This window comes from Hermetia illucens, chromosome 4 (assembly GCF_905115235.1).
Source record: "Hermetia illucens chromosome 4, iHerIll2.2.curated.20191125, whole genome shotgun sequence".
NCBI classification, from domain to species: Eukaryota; Metazoa; Arthropoda; class Insecta; order Diptera; family Stratiomyidae; genus Hermetia; species Hermetia illucens.
In genome coordinates, this window is record NC_051852.1 from 95,635,970 (window position 1) to 95,651,641 (window position 15,672).

The 15,672-nt window shown below is 41.8% G+C and overlaps 1 protein-coding gene across 1 annotated transcript in view; it reads right to left on the minus strand.

Moving 5' to 3' along the window:
• Positions 1-1,518: 1,518 nt before the first annotated feature.
• Positions 1,519-15,672, minus strand: part of LOC119653661 (pyruvate carboxylase, mitochondrial) — a 73,105-nt gene continuing 58,951 nt past the window's right edge. The window contains exons 4-11 of the mRNA XM_038058491.1: positions 10,691-10,947; positions 9,995-10,627; positions 9,288-9,907; positions 8,886-8,933; positions 3,606-4,003; positions 3,284-3,543; positions 2,189-3,218; positions 1,519-2,124 (exon numbers count right to left, since the gene is read on the minus strand). Coding sequence (XP_037914419.1) covers positions 1,876-2,124; positions 2,189-3,218; positions 3,284-3,543; positions 3,606-4,003; positions 8,886-8,933; positions 9,288-9,907; positions 9,995-10,627; positions 10,691-10,947 — 3,495 coding nt within the window. The 3' untranslated portion in view covers positions 1,519-1,875. The remainder of the gene's footprint in view (positions 2,125-2,188; positions 3,219-3,283; positions 3,544-3,605; positions 4,004-8,885; positions 8,934-9,287; positions 9,908-9,994; positions 10,628-10,690; positions 10,948-15,672) is intronic.

Consider the following 15,672-nt stretch of genomic DNA (forward strand, 5'->3'; position numbering starts at 1 on the left):
TCGAATGGTCTTGAGAGTGATCCTGCTGCTTTTATCTGGCCTCGCACATTGGTCAGGGTCAGCCTAGTCAGTCTTATTAATTTCGTCGGGATACCGAATTCTCTCATGGCCGTGTACAGTTTTACCCTGGCCATGCTATCATAGGCGGCTTTAAAGTCGATGAACAGATGGTGCAACTGTTGTCCATATTCCAACAGTTTTTCCATCGCCTGCCGCAGAGAGAAAATCTGATCTGTTGCTGATTTGCCTGGAGTGAAGCCTCTTTGGTATGGGCCAATGATGTTCTGGGCGTATGGGGCTATCCGGCCTAGCAAGATAGTGGAGAATATCTTATAGATGGTACTCAGCAATTAGTGGATAATGTTAAGTGGCTGAGTGTTACTACATTAAATACGTTGTAACTTGTAGTGCCTTAAGTGTGTGGATCTCGATGTTGGTCAGCGAAGCCCTACGGCTATAGTAACATCCTAAACGAAGTACCTCGGGAACTCTGGACATTCTCAATGGACGCTTAAGAGGAATTTTGCTGTGGGCTTTTGAACCAGGACACAGTAAAACATCGGCGGTCTTCCAGCATTCGTAAGCGTATTTCAGGCAGAGATATTGACGATAGTGGAAACCTGTCGATAGCTAGGGATGATCCGACTCCAAGCATAATATAATAATTCTGGCTGACAGCCAGGCGGGTATTTAGGCTTTGAACTCAGTGGCGATATCCTTGCGGCTGATAGAGTAATGCAAGAAAGGGTTTAACAATTTTGGGGCACGCACAAGGTCACCCTCGTCTAGCTTCCCGCTGATAGGAACATAAAGGATAGTGAACGGGCTGACGGAATAGTCAGGGAGGACTTTGCTTTTGGCAGTCCCCCGATAGGCATCGACAACCAGCTGAAGACTGCCAAGGTTAGAATCTACTAGTACCATTGAAGATCCGCTGACTTCCGATGGCGAATACTGGCCTGCATACCTGCCTCAAGTCCAGGAGGATTTGGCCTTCTTACGAAAAGACCGCGAGGGATTTTTCGCCAGGCGCGTTCAAATGCTTGCAGGATTACGGCGGTTTACACGGGGCCATCCCGCCAGATTCGGCATACCCTACAATTCGCATTGCTGAACTTGCACAGAGAAGGGAGAAACTCTCAGGTATTTCCTTTGTGATTGGCCAGCATTAGCAGGAGTTGCACGGTGGGGGATTTGCTATCCTTCGTAAATGCCACGAGTTGGCTGTGAAGATTTGAGCCGGCTGGATTCTGCTTTTCTCGCTTACCTCATAGCAATCAAGGAGCACAACAGCGCTAATTTTAATGCCTACCTTCCTAAGTTATTAAGGCAGTTGTTGCGGGGTTGATAAAGATAATAACATTACAACTTTTATGTTGAAATTTTAGCGCTTCAATTTTGATTTTTTTTGTTTGCCTTGTAGTTGGAATATCACTAGCAAAGTCAACAATGGCAAATAAACCTCTGGGCTGATAGCTTTCCTCTTATTCATGACACTTTGTAGTAAAAAACTGAAACTATTAAAATACCATCGTTTTATTTACTCAAACATTTAACATATCAACTTTTCTATTCCATATCATTAGAAAACAATCTGAAAATATTATATACAACACGTTTACAGTTCTAGAGAAGAGAATTAACACAGTCAAAATATAGACTTCCAAGCACATTTTCAACTGGTCGATGATCACGCTTTATCTCACTTTGTTCTTACTTGATACACCCCTAAGTAACATATAATTGTAATGTTGTGCGATAAAATTAGATAAAAAATCGGAAACGAAAATTTCCCTCGAAATCGAAATATAAAAAAAAATATTTTATAAAAATTAAAAGGTAATCCTATATGACAGAAAACAAGGTTTATTCGTTTTACTCAAATGTTATGATCAGATCTTCGCCCTCAATGCTCATTCCGTTTGTGATGTCCAGAGATTTGATAACACCGGCTCGCGGTGATTGGACTACCATTTCCATTTTCATGGCTGAGAGGACGATGAGAGGTTGGCCCTTTTCGACAGAATCGCCAACCTTGACGCGGATGTCGATAACTTTTCCTGGCATGGGTGCTCCAACTTCTTTGTCATTTGTTTTGTTGGCCTTAGGATGGATGTGGAGTTCCTGTAAATTAACAAGGGTATTTCTCAAGTCTCTGCGGGATGTAAGGGAATATTATCGAAATTACCTTCACAGCTTCTTTGTCCTTAATCAGTACAGATCGTAACTGTCCGTTCATTTCAAAGAACACCTCCCGTTCACCGCTGGCTGTGAGATCCTCAGCCATTGCCAAATTTTTGAAGCTAAGAGTTTTGCCCTTCTCTAGTTGAATATCAAACTCATCACCGGCCTTAGGTCCTGTCAGGAAGATTCTTGTTGGCAGCTTGTCGACTGGGCCAAAATCTTCGCGGAAATGTAGGTATTCATTAGTAACCTCGGGATAGAGAGCAGCTGACATGACGTCACGATCACTTATATTTCCATGTTTTTCACGGAGCTCATCTTTCAGTTTAGCAAAATCTAGAGGAGCAAGGTTGGCACCTGGACGGCCTTGAATTCGTGGCATGTCTTTCAGTACTCGTGATCGGAATGGTTCTGGGTAGCCCCCGTAGGGCTCGCCAATTAAACCTTGCAAGAACTCAACCACTGATTTGGGGAAGGATAGCTCTTCAGCTTGGTCTAGCACTTGTTGTGCGTTCAAATTGTTTTGTACCATGAATTGTGCAAGATCACCCACGACTTTTGAAGATGGGGTGACTTTAATGATATCTCCTAGTAGCTGGTTGGCTTCTGAATAGGCTTTCTTCACGTCCTCGAAGAAGTCTCCTAGACCTAGAGAATAAGCTTGGAATTGGAGATTTGTGTATTGACCTCCAGGGATCTCGTTGATGTAAACATCGGCATTTCCTGATTTCATGGTTGTTGTGCATTCAAATGGTGCATACAGAGTTCGAGTTTGTTCCCAGTAGGCTGAATAGTCGGAGATATCTCGTAAATCGAAGCCGGTATCGTGCGTTGTACCTTGCAAAGATGCAACTATTGCACCCATACTAGGTTGAGAAGTCATTCCGGACATGGAATCAACAGCAACATCAACCACATCAGCTCCTGCTTCAGCACAAGCCAACATTGAAGCAACGCCAGCTCCAGATGTGTCGTGGGTATGAATGTGGATTGGTATGTGAGGATGTTTGTCACGAATAGCAGAAATTAACATTCTAGGAGAAAGAAAAAAGTTGTTGTTTTATATTATTGAAAGTTATCAGAATTATTTGATACTTACTTAGCTGCCATAGGCTTCAAGAGTCCGGCCATATCCTTAATGGCAAGAACGTGTGTGCCTGCCTTGACTAGTTCATCGGCAAGGTTGGTGTAGTATTTTAGGTCATATTTGGTCTTATTGGGGTTGCTTACATCTCCTGTGTAGGAAATCGCGGCTTCTATGATGCCACCAGCATTACCGGCAGCTTCCATTCCGACAATAATGTTAGGCAAATAGTTTAGAGAATCGAATACTCGGAAAATATCCATTCCAGTTTTCACCTAAAGGAATAAGCAAAGAATAATATAGGCAATTGCTTTCTTATGAAAGATTTTGAACTTACAGCCAAATCACAGAATTTTTGGACAACATTATCTGGATAATTCGTGTATCCGACAGCGTTAGCCCCACGGAGCAGCATTTGGAAGGGAATATTAGGGATCTTCTTACGCATTTGCTCCAAACGTTCCCAAGGGCATTCGTGCAAGAAGCGTAGAGCTACATCGAAGGTCGCGCCACCCCAATTTTCCAAAGCATACAAGTTATTGAACTTGTGAGCTACAAACGGTGAGATTCGCAGGAGATCGTAGGAGCGGACACGTGTTGCTAGCAGTGACTGGTGAGCATCTCGGAATGTTGTGTCCATCAACAACAAATTCTTCCGGCTTCGCACTTCCTTGGCAAACGCCTCGGGTCCGTGCTTGAGGTAAATATCACGTAATCCTCGTGGTGGTTCAGTTACTAGAAATAAATACGCGGTTATTGCAACATTTTTTAGAAGTTGAATTTTGGATTTAATAGTAAATCGGAAAGCCAGAGTCAGAGCAAATAATCTTAATTAACAAAGCGCTAACATGAATTGCTTGCCAATGGTGCTGAAGCTGTAAAGCGAGCCTTGGAAAAAGCCTATTTGATAAAGATCTAGTGATATCATTGTTCTAGAATTTTGAGCTTATGTTTTTCAGCGAATGTTTAAGTTTGAATCAATCGTGCTTGCGCCCTATCAAATTCGGCTCCTGGCAATTCACCCAAGTATTCTACGGAACTGTTTGAGAAGTTCATATTCTTGGTAAAATATTTTGTACCAATTTACTGCAGGCCCCTGTCTGGCCAGTCTTGTCACTAAATAGCACAGTAAACAATCCACATTTCCTCGCGATGTGACCGCCAAGGTGCGGCTTTACTGAATGAAAGTGGTTTTGTCTTTAAGAAAGATAAACAGGCCTTACGAGAGGAAGGTGGAAAGGATGAAGGGAGGGGGGTGGAGCTTTCTCGGGTCATAATGAATAATAGAGGCCCACGTAATTTTCACCTCAGACCGGTTTTTCCGGCCTACTCTTCTGACATGAAATTGTATTTAAATTCACAGATTTTTAGCAAGCATCTCTAGAAATTCTACATTATAGGAAAAGCACTCCCAGTGTCGCGTCAGTTTCAATCCGCCATCAGTTACCAGAACAAAATATTTTATTTGAGAGTTTGAATGATTTTCGTTAGTCTATCATTCATTTTTTGTGTTTATACCCTCAGTCGGACTGATGCCGGACTAATGGGAAACTTATCGTGTAAGGCTGTTCTTACGATACAGATATCTACAGCCTGTCGGGAATCTGGCAGGAGGTCACAAAGTCGTGACTTGCAACAAAAAGGAGAGTTGTGATGACTGTAGTAATCGTGGCGTGCCTGGTAAAACCGTTGCACATAATACTGGCTAGGGGTGGTGTTCGGCCCTCAGAACGGAATTGGAAACGGCTAAGATGCGGTCAACATGATCCACATCATACAAATCAACATCCTCTGGGTAGTAATCGCCTATGATTTCCCAGCGCAGTTGACCTAGTACTATCAGCGAACAATACAAAACAAGAGCTCAGCTTCATGGCATCTCGATTTATCAGGCACCGCTACTACTTGGGTTCAGGATGGCGCTTGGCTTAAGTTTATGCCCAATGCCGACAGGATGTCTACGTTTTCAGCATCTATAATATTTAACACCAAATGGTACAACGCGAAACTTTCGTCGCAGGTTTAATGCGTTTTCGGCACGAAAGGATGGATGCTGGTTGGAGGAGTCTTTAATGCGAGCGAACTTAATTGGGGCATGCCCCATCCAGGCTCTAGAGGGAACTGGATCCTGGAGATGATGGTTAGAGCGGGGTTCGTAATTTTAAACCACTCTACACACTGCTGACGTAACCTTTGCATTGCATTCATCTTTGTCATCAGTGGAGCGGTGGCGAGTGCTAGAGAACTTGCAACCTCACAACGTGAAGTGGTCGACGCGTTTTCTCTGCCTACACATCCTCAGCGTTCTCTCTGTGCGTGACACGTTGCCAGCGTGAAAATTACTGAGGGTTGCCCACTTTTCACCATGGAAAAGCTGGAAGAGGAAGTCTTCTCTTTGAAAAATAGGAAGGCAGCCTGGATCTGACAGTATTTCGGCAGACATATACAAACTGGTATTTCACCTCAACCGAATCTAATCGGCGTGTTCACCACGTGCAATAAGGAGAATATTTTACTTGTTGTTAGAAAGTGGCGAAACCCACGCGGGTCAGCATAGGTAAAAGAGACGCTAAATTTCTGTTTGTTTGCCGACCCTCTGTATGCACGACACAGCATAGAAGGTGCCCGAAAAGCTTATCAGAGGTAGGTTCGCCAAAGCGATATGTGCTGCTGGTGCTTATCTGCGAGTTAGTTCGGTTTAGAGCAGAAGAATTGACAGCGGATTCTGTCATCCAAGTCGCGGGCTTTTTCGAACAAACCAAAGCTGCAGCGGGCACTACCTTTAGTAGAAGACGCCTTCTGATTACGCATGCAGTCCCTTTTACTGACCACTGCGAAGGTGTTGAATTGAAGATTTTAGCAAGAAGGTGTAGTGTAAGTGCCTTGCTCAAGTGCAGAGACGGAGAGCTTCATGGCTGCCTACGATACTATCTCAGAGCTGACTACGAAGGTGATAGTTGGAGTGATATTTGTTCATCGGCCCTCAGATTCTAAGCGGGAATGGAGTTTTTCAGTTTTTGCACAAGATTAAGATGCACCTCCGTAGCGAACTAAGTTGGAATAGATCTCAAACACTTGGGGACGGAGGGACAAAACTGGGAAGGTGGTTTAAAATGATGTTGTAAGGGGTTCTGAGGATCACGCGTTCTAATATAGTGTCTATAAACAACTATTTGGGGCGAGAGAGATCGATAATGCTATCAGATTAATTCTTGGTGGGAGGGGCTATTAGAAAAGTTTTGAAAGGTAAGATTAGGTCAAATCAGCATGTGAGAGGTTAAAATCATCGTAAGGAAAAAGGATATAGAGAGATAGCGTTACGATAAGAATTTCAGAAAAACAGTGAAATAATTGCTGATACGGGTTGGAGGGGCAAGCACAAAGGAAGTGCACAGAAGAAACAATAAAGACGAGGAGATGTGTTCCGTGGGGACCTCCTAGTTTAATATGGCGGATGATATGATGAAGAGCTAAAGAAAATACTAAAGGCCCCCATCCTTAGAATCGGGAAGTGCAAATAAAGTTCGAACTCCATGAAAGGTACGTTAAAAATTTCGGCGTTACGCGTGCCATATTAAAGCCCGCCATCTACGTTCAGTTCGGCCTGTCAGTTACGCCTGAAGGTCCGCATTTGACCGGGAGGCGTAATGTGGATAGGATGTAGTTGGTCTGCCAATTTTGACTGTTCAGCGGCTGGCGCTCGAATGAAAAATGATTTAACCAACCGGCCAGATATATTTGTTTAGGCTGTGAGCAGGAATTTTAGGGGCATCTTTATTGTTCGTGAACATTTTTGATAAATGCTCACACACACAAATATGACAAATTCTCTTCTCAAGGCATACTACGTCTAGAGTTGAACTAATGATGTTTCCGCTTGCCGGAAAATGGCAACTTACGAGGCTTTTGTTAAAAATTGTACAAAAAGGGAGAGGAGGGGAATTGAAAAGTTTTTAGCAAAAAGATGTTAGGAAGGTTGCTAGGATCGGGACTAACATTGGCGTCAAGGTTTTCAATAGTGTACTCCACTAAGTAAAAGGTAAGAAGGGATATTGCCGAAAATGCGAGGCAGGCCGCATCAAATCGAGAAAGGGACGAAGAAGTCATTAGGGAGTTATAACGGAGGAAACATTAATATAAAGTAAGTTACACGAAAATTGTGGCAAGTCAGTAGAGGAATCTGCAAACATAATCAAAGTGGAAGAAGACTGGGCGGTGAACCTCAACACTAGCCAGATACCCTTCATCAACTTAGATATCAGTGACCTTACCGAAGCTTGACGATTTTTAAAGTAAATTAGATCAGCATGGCTTCCGGAGGAATTATATTTTTTACTTTGTGTTTCAGACGGAGTTTCTTATGGATGTCAGGGGTAAACCGGAAGAGTTCCGGGAAGGACGTAAAAAGCAAGCAGGTTAGAGAGAATGATATAAAAGCATTCGAATGCTTGGTCACAAGCTAAAGGAAATATACACAGGAAATACTCTTACGAGTCTCCTGTTCATTCTTTTATGGAGTTTAGTGCATCCACACAGTATTTTGCGTTGACTGACTGTTTTTTAATCATCAGACTTAATGCTGTGCAATTACTAAACCTACAGCAGCGGGACAGTATAAGCACGAATACAAACATCCATTTATCGATGACTAAGTGGGATTGAAACCCGCGGCAATGAGATCGGGAGGCTGACATTCGATCAATTTGGCCAACCCAATGTGTTAGTTTATTTTTTATGTACTCCAAAACCTCGGTCAAGGAAATAGCGTACCTTAACCCGAAGGAGAAGAACTGTTTTGGGGAGTAGGTTCCTCGAACCTGGGGTTACTGATGCAACCAGATGAGGTACTCGCATTTCGTGCAGTAGCGGCAGTAGATACTTCGTCGACGGAGGAATCGATGTCAAAAGGCTAGTTTGCTATGTAATGTTGCGTGATCTGTTGCGGAGGCTGCGAATTTCGTCCCGAACGTATGTAACAAGACTAGAATTTTTTTTAGCATGCATGGCCTGCTATGCAGTTGTGAATGAAATCCCAAAGACCATCTGAGTTGTCTGAAGCAGAGACAAGAAAGAAAGTTGGTTATGAGAACCATAAGGTGCTCTAGAAGCAATTATGATGCTTCAGATACAGGGGTCCGATGAGATCTACATAGAGTTCTATCAGTACGTGGTTCCAAGTGCTTGATTGGTGGGAAGTTTGCACTTACGTAAATTGGAGTGGTAAACCTACAACAGCGGGAAACCCCTACGATTACCACAAACATGGTGGACTGGGATTCGAACCCGGGGCATCTAGAGGTTAGTACTCAACCAACTCTGTCACCGCACCGTCCATCTGTATGTTTCATTTATAATTAAACCCGCAATTCATAAATAAAGGTTTGTTTTGGGACCGGGAAAAATGTTTTCTTTATTCATTCTAATATCTTTTTGATAAAGATTTAAATATTTCATTAGTTTTGTTTAGGGTTTCGAATTTGTGAGATAATTTCCGATTTGCTTTTGAACTAAATTTGTGCAATCAATTAAGTGCCAATAAGTGGAGTTATATATATAAAATTGTCTTTCACATTACACCAGATAAAAGAAAAAATACTTAAAACAAAAAGAAACATACCTGTCCCTTCACCGCGCTCTTCTTTTTCTAACGCTTCGGGCGATAAATCTGCAGACGTAGTAAATGTTTCAATGTTGTGTCCAAAATAAATATGTTCGTAAATAATGAAAATAAAATTCAAAAGGAAACAAATACGAAATAAATTTCAATTTCAAGACATTAAATATTAAATAAATTATTCAAGAAATTCAAAGTAGTTTTTATTATTTAAGAAATCTATGTAGATTTGAAAGCAGGCAATTTGTTGCCGAAATTAGATAAACTGAGCGTAAGTTTAATGAGGAGCTAATCATTTTGTATGTAAAGCAAATTTTATTCAGTGAATGAAAGACATTCCGAATAAAATAATGATTCCTTAACAAAATCATTGCTTACATAGGCAGCTTTGCTGGACATACTTACCCAGAGGAAATTCAGGAACATGTGGTACAATATTAGCAGGCTTTAGTTTAGTTGCAAGAGGTGTCTTTGGCCCGTTAACCAAAACCTCTCCCATGTAGTTAAGTAGTTTTTGAGCTCGATTTTGTGTCTTGTGGAATTTGAATAACTGTGGGTTTTCGTCAATAAAGTATGTATCCAAAACACCGTGCAAGAACTTCTGATTTTCTAGGACGTTAATGAGGAAGGGGATGTTCGTTTTGATACCACGGATACGGAATTCGCGCAGTGCTCGATTCATCTTAGCTGCCGAACCTTGGAGATCGGATGCATGCGAGATAACTTTGACTAGAAGGGAGTCGTAATATGGTGAAACAATAGCTCCTGAAAATGCTGAGGCACTGTCCAACCGGATACCCATGCCTTCGCCAGAACGGAAGGCTTCAATACGACCTGTGCTCGGTTGGAAGTTGTTGGCCGGATCTTCAGTAGTGACTCGACATTGAATAGCGTAGCCGCGTGGTTCAATTGATTCTTGGGTGTAGCCGAGTTCAGGGAGGGTCATTCCTTCAGCAACTCGAATTTGCGACTGTACAAGATCTATGCCGGTAATTTCCTCAGTAACCGTGTGCTCGACTTGTAACCTGTAATTAAGTGGCATCTTTAGAATATTTTCTTCCATTTTTTCCAAAATTGAATGACGGGAAGTTTTGCCATATGTTTGAAATTACCTTGCGTTTACTTCAATAAAGTAGAAATTGCCAGTTTCATCACAGAGGAATTCAACAGTTCCTGCATTCTCATATCCAACATGCTTTGCGAGTCTCACAGCCGCTTCAGTCATTCGATCACGGGTTTCAACTGGAAGTCTTGGCGCCGGAGCAATTTCGACAACTTTTTGATGACGTCTTTGCACCGAACAATCACGTTCATACAAATGAATCACATTGCCAGCCTTGTCTCCAAGCAACTGCACTTCAATATGTCGTGGTCTTTCAATGAATCGCTCGATAAACATGGCACCGTTTCCAAACGCAGCCTTAGCTTCTGAACTAGCTCGTTCGAAACTCTCCGCTACATCCTCCATTTTTCGAACCACCCTCATACCACGTCCTCCGCCACCATAGGCCGCTTTGAAAATAACAGGTAACGAGTGCTTTTGACAAAACTCAAGAGCTTCCTCTTTGGTGGTAATTGGGCCATCCGTTCCAGGCACAATAGGTACCTGAGCAGCAATAGCAGCTTGACGGGCAGCGACTTTGTCACCCATCTGTTGAACAACTCTTGGTGAGGGGCCGATGAAGCGAAGGCCGGCGTCGATAACGGCTTGAGCAAAATCACTTCGTTCCGAAAGGAAACCATATCTATAAAGGGAGAAATACGCTTTTCAAAGTGATAAGGATAAATTTACTAGTTGCTATCAATACCCAGGGTGGACAGCATCTACATGATTTTCTTTACAGATGCGAATAATTTCTGGAATGGAGAGATATGCTTCGACTGGAGGTAGGCCTTTACCTACTACGTAGGATTCATCAGCTTTTTGTCGGTGCATGTGCATTTTGTCCTGTTCGGAGTAGATAGCAACGGACTTTATTCCTAATTCTGAACATGCTCGGAAGACGCGGATTGCAATTTCACCACGATTTGCGACTAGGATTGAACGGATGGGCTTATATTCGACCTGAAATACGTAAAAGAAAATTGAGGATGAAAAATGTTTATGACCAAGATTCACATAAAGAGGCGTAGTAGTAGGTTTTTACTTGACTAAATTATAAGCTCATGAAATTGATGCTATCGAGCTCGCGTTTGGAAAAAGGCTGACGAGAAAAGACCTGCTTTGACCGAATCGAACTAAAATTTGAATGAAGTTTTTAACAAGTTTCCGGCACAAACTATCTCACCGAACAGAGTCAATGAGACACAGCAATATTCTGTTGCCCAGCGATCTATCTTCTTGGAGGTTAAAACTGGACTAGTGGAGAAGGAGGAATTCCTGGACCTCAAACTTACCAGCGAATCTCCTTTAAGGCCAGTGTAGAGTAGGCAAGATACTAAGGCAGTCCCTGAGCAAGAAACGGTGCCTGCAGTTTGCTGGGAACGACACGGTTAATCGGTAAAAGTGATGATGAATATCTGCCGTTATTGATTGGGAGTGTCTTGCGAACAAGGAAGTCAAGGTAGAGGAAACGATAAAGTAAGGTTACCGAGATGTGATTCATATCAAAGTGGAAGTTTCTTTTGTTGTTCTTAGAGGGCGAAAACTGTCCATTACAAACGTTCATGAGAAGCAGAGCAATTTCTCCGTGGTGAGGAAACACAAGATGGAGTGCATTGTTCGCAGGTTAGTAGAGGTTCTACGTTTAAGGGCACATCGATGTGGTGTCTAAATGACAGGACAGGAGCATTCTGCGTTACAATTTTGACGAACCTTGATTCATATCTTGGCGACAAGACTTGCGAACCGGAAGTATTCTGCGCTTTTTGCAAGAATTGCTGTATACAGAAAGAATATATGACTCACAAAAAGCAGGCCTAATTGATCATCCGGGATTAACATTTTTCAACGTTTCCCCCAAATCATAGGAAGCTACACCTACTTTGGAAAAAATTCGCGCCTCATAGTTGGAATAGACTTGAATAATAGAGCCAGAGGGGACATGCCTCAATGAAACTTACGTGGCGCGTGAGTTTTAGAGATGTCCTCCAGGGCCGGACTCGTTCTCCTAAATATCGTTAGCACTGCGACATTGCATTCATTTATTGAGTGCCCACGGAACCTCGACTAGAAGTTGATTACCCAAAAATTAAGAATTTATCGTTTTTCTAGTCCATGAAAACGTTAAAATGGAAGAATCGTACACTATCTCCACTATTCGATCCGATGTTATCTATGAGGAGGAACATATTCAAGACCTTCCACTCTTCACTATAAAAGAGCTGGAAAACGTGGCTATGTCCATAAAGGGTAAAAAAGCACCGGGACAGGATTCGCATTGAAGTATTAAATCTATCGTTTACATGTGAGGCGGAGCAGTTACTAAGCGCATTTAACGTCCGTTTCCTTAGACAGAGGGTTCCTATGTAATTCGTTGATAGATTTGCATTGCTGATAAACCAAGGTATATTAGATCCTGATTTGCGGTTAGCATACTATTCTCTCAATAGGTTGCATACAACAGGAGAATTAGCCGAATAACGTTGCCACGCGATTCACAATTTATGCGACTATGCAAATGGATTATAGATGGGTTGTCCTTTGTTAAGTTTTTTGTTGTTTTGACATTTCTTGCGAATATTATTATAGAAAAGAATGACTGAGAGATCACGTTTTATTCCCCGAGATCCCACTGAGGGTAGCCACGGGGTCTATTTCTGGAACGGCTAATGGTTTGCTGCAACTCGATATGCCCAATGAAATGCATCCGGTCGGATATTTACTAGCACGCACTGGGAATGGTGATCTTGCGAATCAGTATTGAGAACGAATTCTTTCTGCGACTAGAGAAATCCAAGGTGGTTATCTTGGTACTCCGGTGTTATGATAGACTTAAAAAATGAGCTCCTTCAAGCAGATTCGGAGCACCGTAGACAAGGATGCAGCTAAAATGTTTCCTAGTAGTCTGCTGATTCCGGAGGTCCTTGCACTCAGTTACTACCGTTTTTTAATAAGTGTAGTACCGTCCGGTCTTCCCAACGATTCCGAACTATGGACTAATGCTGTCGCTAAAACGATATACTGGAAGCATCTAGCTCTGGTACAATACCCGACCACTTTGCGAGCAGCATCGCTCCAACGCCACTGTCTCAGCTTGATTTCTAAGAATTTCTTATCCCGATTAGGAATCTTCGTCTGCTTGGTGGGGGTGAAGTCAAGAGGTTGTAAAATCACCATCTACTGTGTCAATCCATCGCTGTTTTGGTCATCCTTTGGGTCATTTCTCAATGAGTTACATATTCCGCGGGATTTTGGCTAATCAGTGCGGATTACAAAGATAACTTATAATTTTTCCAGGATGGGCCCAACACTATATTGATTGCGAATGTCCTTATTTTGGACACGATAAGATAGTATTGGTTGTGATATAAGTTTTTACTAGAACTGGCTTAGATTAATGTTGAATTAACTACACAAGCCACGCTAAGCATGTTTTTCGCTTATAATAGAATCAGGCCAGCGTGCTCCGATGATACGATGCAAACGGATGTTGACAAAGGCTTGGAGCTTTTGAGTGACAGTGCGCTATTCCCGTATAGCAACACAGAAAGAACCCTAGCAAAGAACATCTTAATGCGGAGATGGCTGCATTTCCAAATTTTAGACAAGCCAACGAAATCAGATCAAGCGCTGTTACAATTTTGCACCGGCAAACATTCAGTTCGGTGCCAACAGGTACAGTTCCTGTTCATGCCATTGAAAGCTTTCTTAAAATCGATGAAGAGTAGGTAAAGTAAAAATCTAAAATGTTAATGTGGCCAATACAGGAATACCAGAATGAAGACCGCTTTGGAGATGTTCCTTGATCTGTTATTATTTTCGCTACAATCTTCGTGACGGCAGGGAACACGCAGATACCCTGCTAATTGACACACTCTGACGGGGTGCTTTTCTTTACAATCTTAGGGGCTCTCTCAAGGGCTTTATTTCATTTGAGTGCATGGATGACCGAGATGATTTCCACGCTTTTCCATTATATTCCAAACAAAAATCTAGCTCTAGTTTAGCTTAGGCTTGAACTTGAATATAGCTCGCACCCTTGTTCTATTTTTGCGATTATATAGAGGAGCGCTTTCCACCTTTTGCCACTTTCGGTCGCCCAGAGACCCTACCCTGGGCGAAACCGTTAGTCTTTCTTTTTGTATACTTGTTTGCTATGTCCCAAACGAGGGGTGCATGGACCAAAAATCGTGGGAGTAAGTTGCTTCCCATTTTGTTGTGCACAACATCAAGTGAATGTGGAAACAAACAAAAAACAAGTCGGAATACCGGAAGCTCGCGCTTCGGATATAAAGGTTTTGTGCTCATTTTATGTAAGAAATTTCAACGCACATTTTTCTATCCGTATATAGCTTCAAATCCAACATAATCCTTCATATTTTTCCAAACTACGAGACATACGAACATATTACAGCCATAGATATTACGCTCACCCTAAAGTGTACACATATATGCACGTATATAAATTGATCGTACCCATATTTCCGATTTACTTCTTATATCTATTTGAATTAGGCACTACCCGCAAAGTTCATTAGCACGCATATACTATATACCTACATACACACATGTCTCGTTGGAATAATTGATATTTATATACAAATGATTAAAGAACTAAAACAAAATAATTCTTTTCCACCCAATTTATACGAACTTACTTCGTTGTGATATGGACGAATTGATATGTGATGATGACGTCATGCAGGTTGTAGAGTGCACGAAATTCACAAAAAATTGTAAAGTTTTACCCTCTATAACTTTGTTAATAATAGTAGGATTTTCTTCAAACTTGACCAAATTGTGCATTATGTTCTTCATTATATGCATGCCAAATTTTGTGCTTCTGGGATGAACATAAGGGGGGTGCCGGGTAAATTTCTAAAATGCGGAAATATACTATTATTAAGTTTATTTGTGCAGATATCGGAACCGGATATATTTTGAGGCCTAGACTTCCTAGAGATGCACCACTGTGATTTTTTTCAGATTTTTTGGTTGGATAAGGTCTGAGAACGAGACCTGTTACACTTTTTGGGGGTCATATTTTTGAGCCCTCACTCCCCTATGTTTCAACCAATATCAAATATTGATCCAGTTTCGAAAAGTACTAATTGAGACCTTTCATTTGATATCCCACATGGCCACATTTTATGAAAAAAAATTTTGCACCCTCCTTTTACATGTATGGGGAGCCCCCTTTCAATCACTTAACGCAAAATGGCGTCAGTTGCTGCATGTAAAGGGAACGGCAGATCACATACTCCTACTAATTTTCGTGACAATCGGTTCAGCCGTTTCCGAATAAATCGGCTGTGACAGACAGACAAACAGACAGACAGACAGACAGACAGACAGACAGGCAGACAGACAGACGGACAGACAGACATCGAATCGATTCTAATAAGGTTTTGTTTCACACAAAACCTTAATTATATCTTTGTTTTTCGAAGAACTGGTAATATGTTTGGGACAATCTGCAAAAAATAGAATACTTCTCGATCTCTGTGGAGTATTTCAGTAACAATAGGATAATAGCCAGTTAGACATTAACTTTTAACTAATTAATTTTGTATGTTTCAAGTTTCCAATGTGCCACTCACATCATTCGGCCAGAACTAAATTATTTACTATTATTTGTGAATGGGCTTATCGCGGTTGAGATTTTTGGGTTACTCCGTAAACATGACC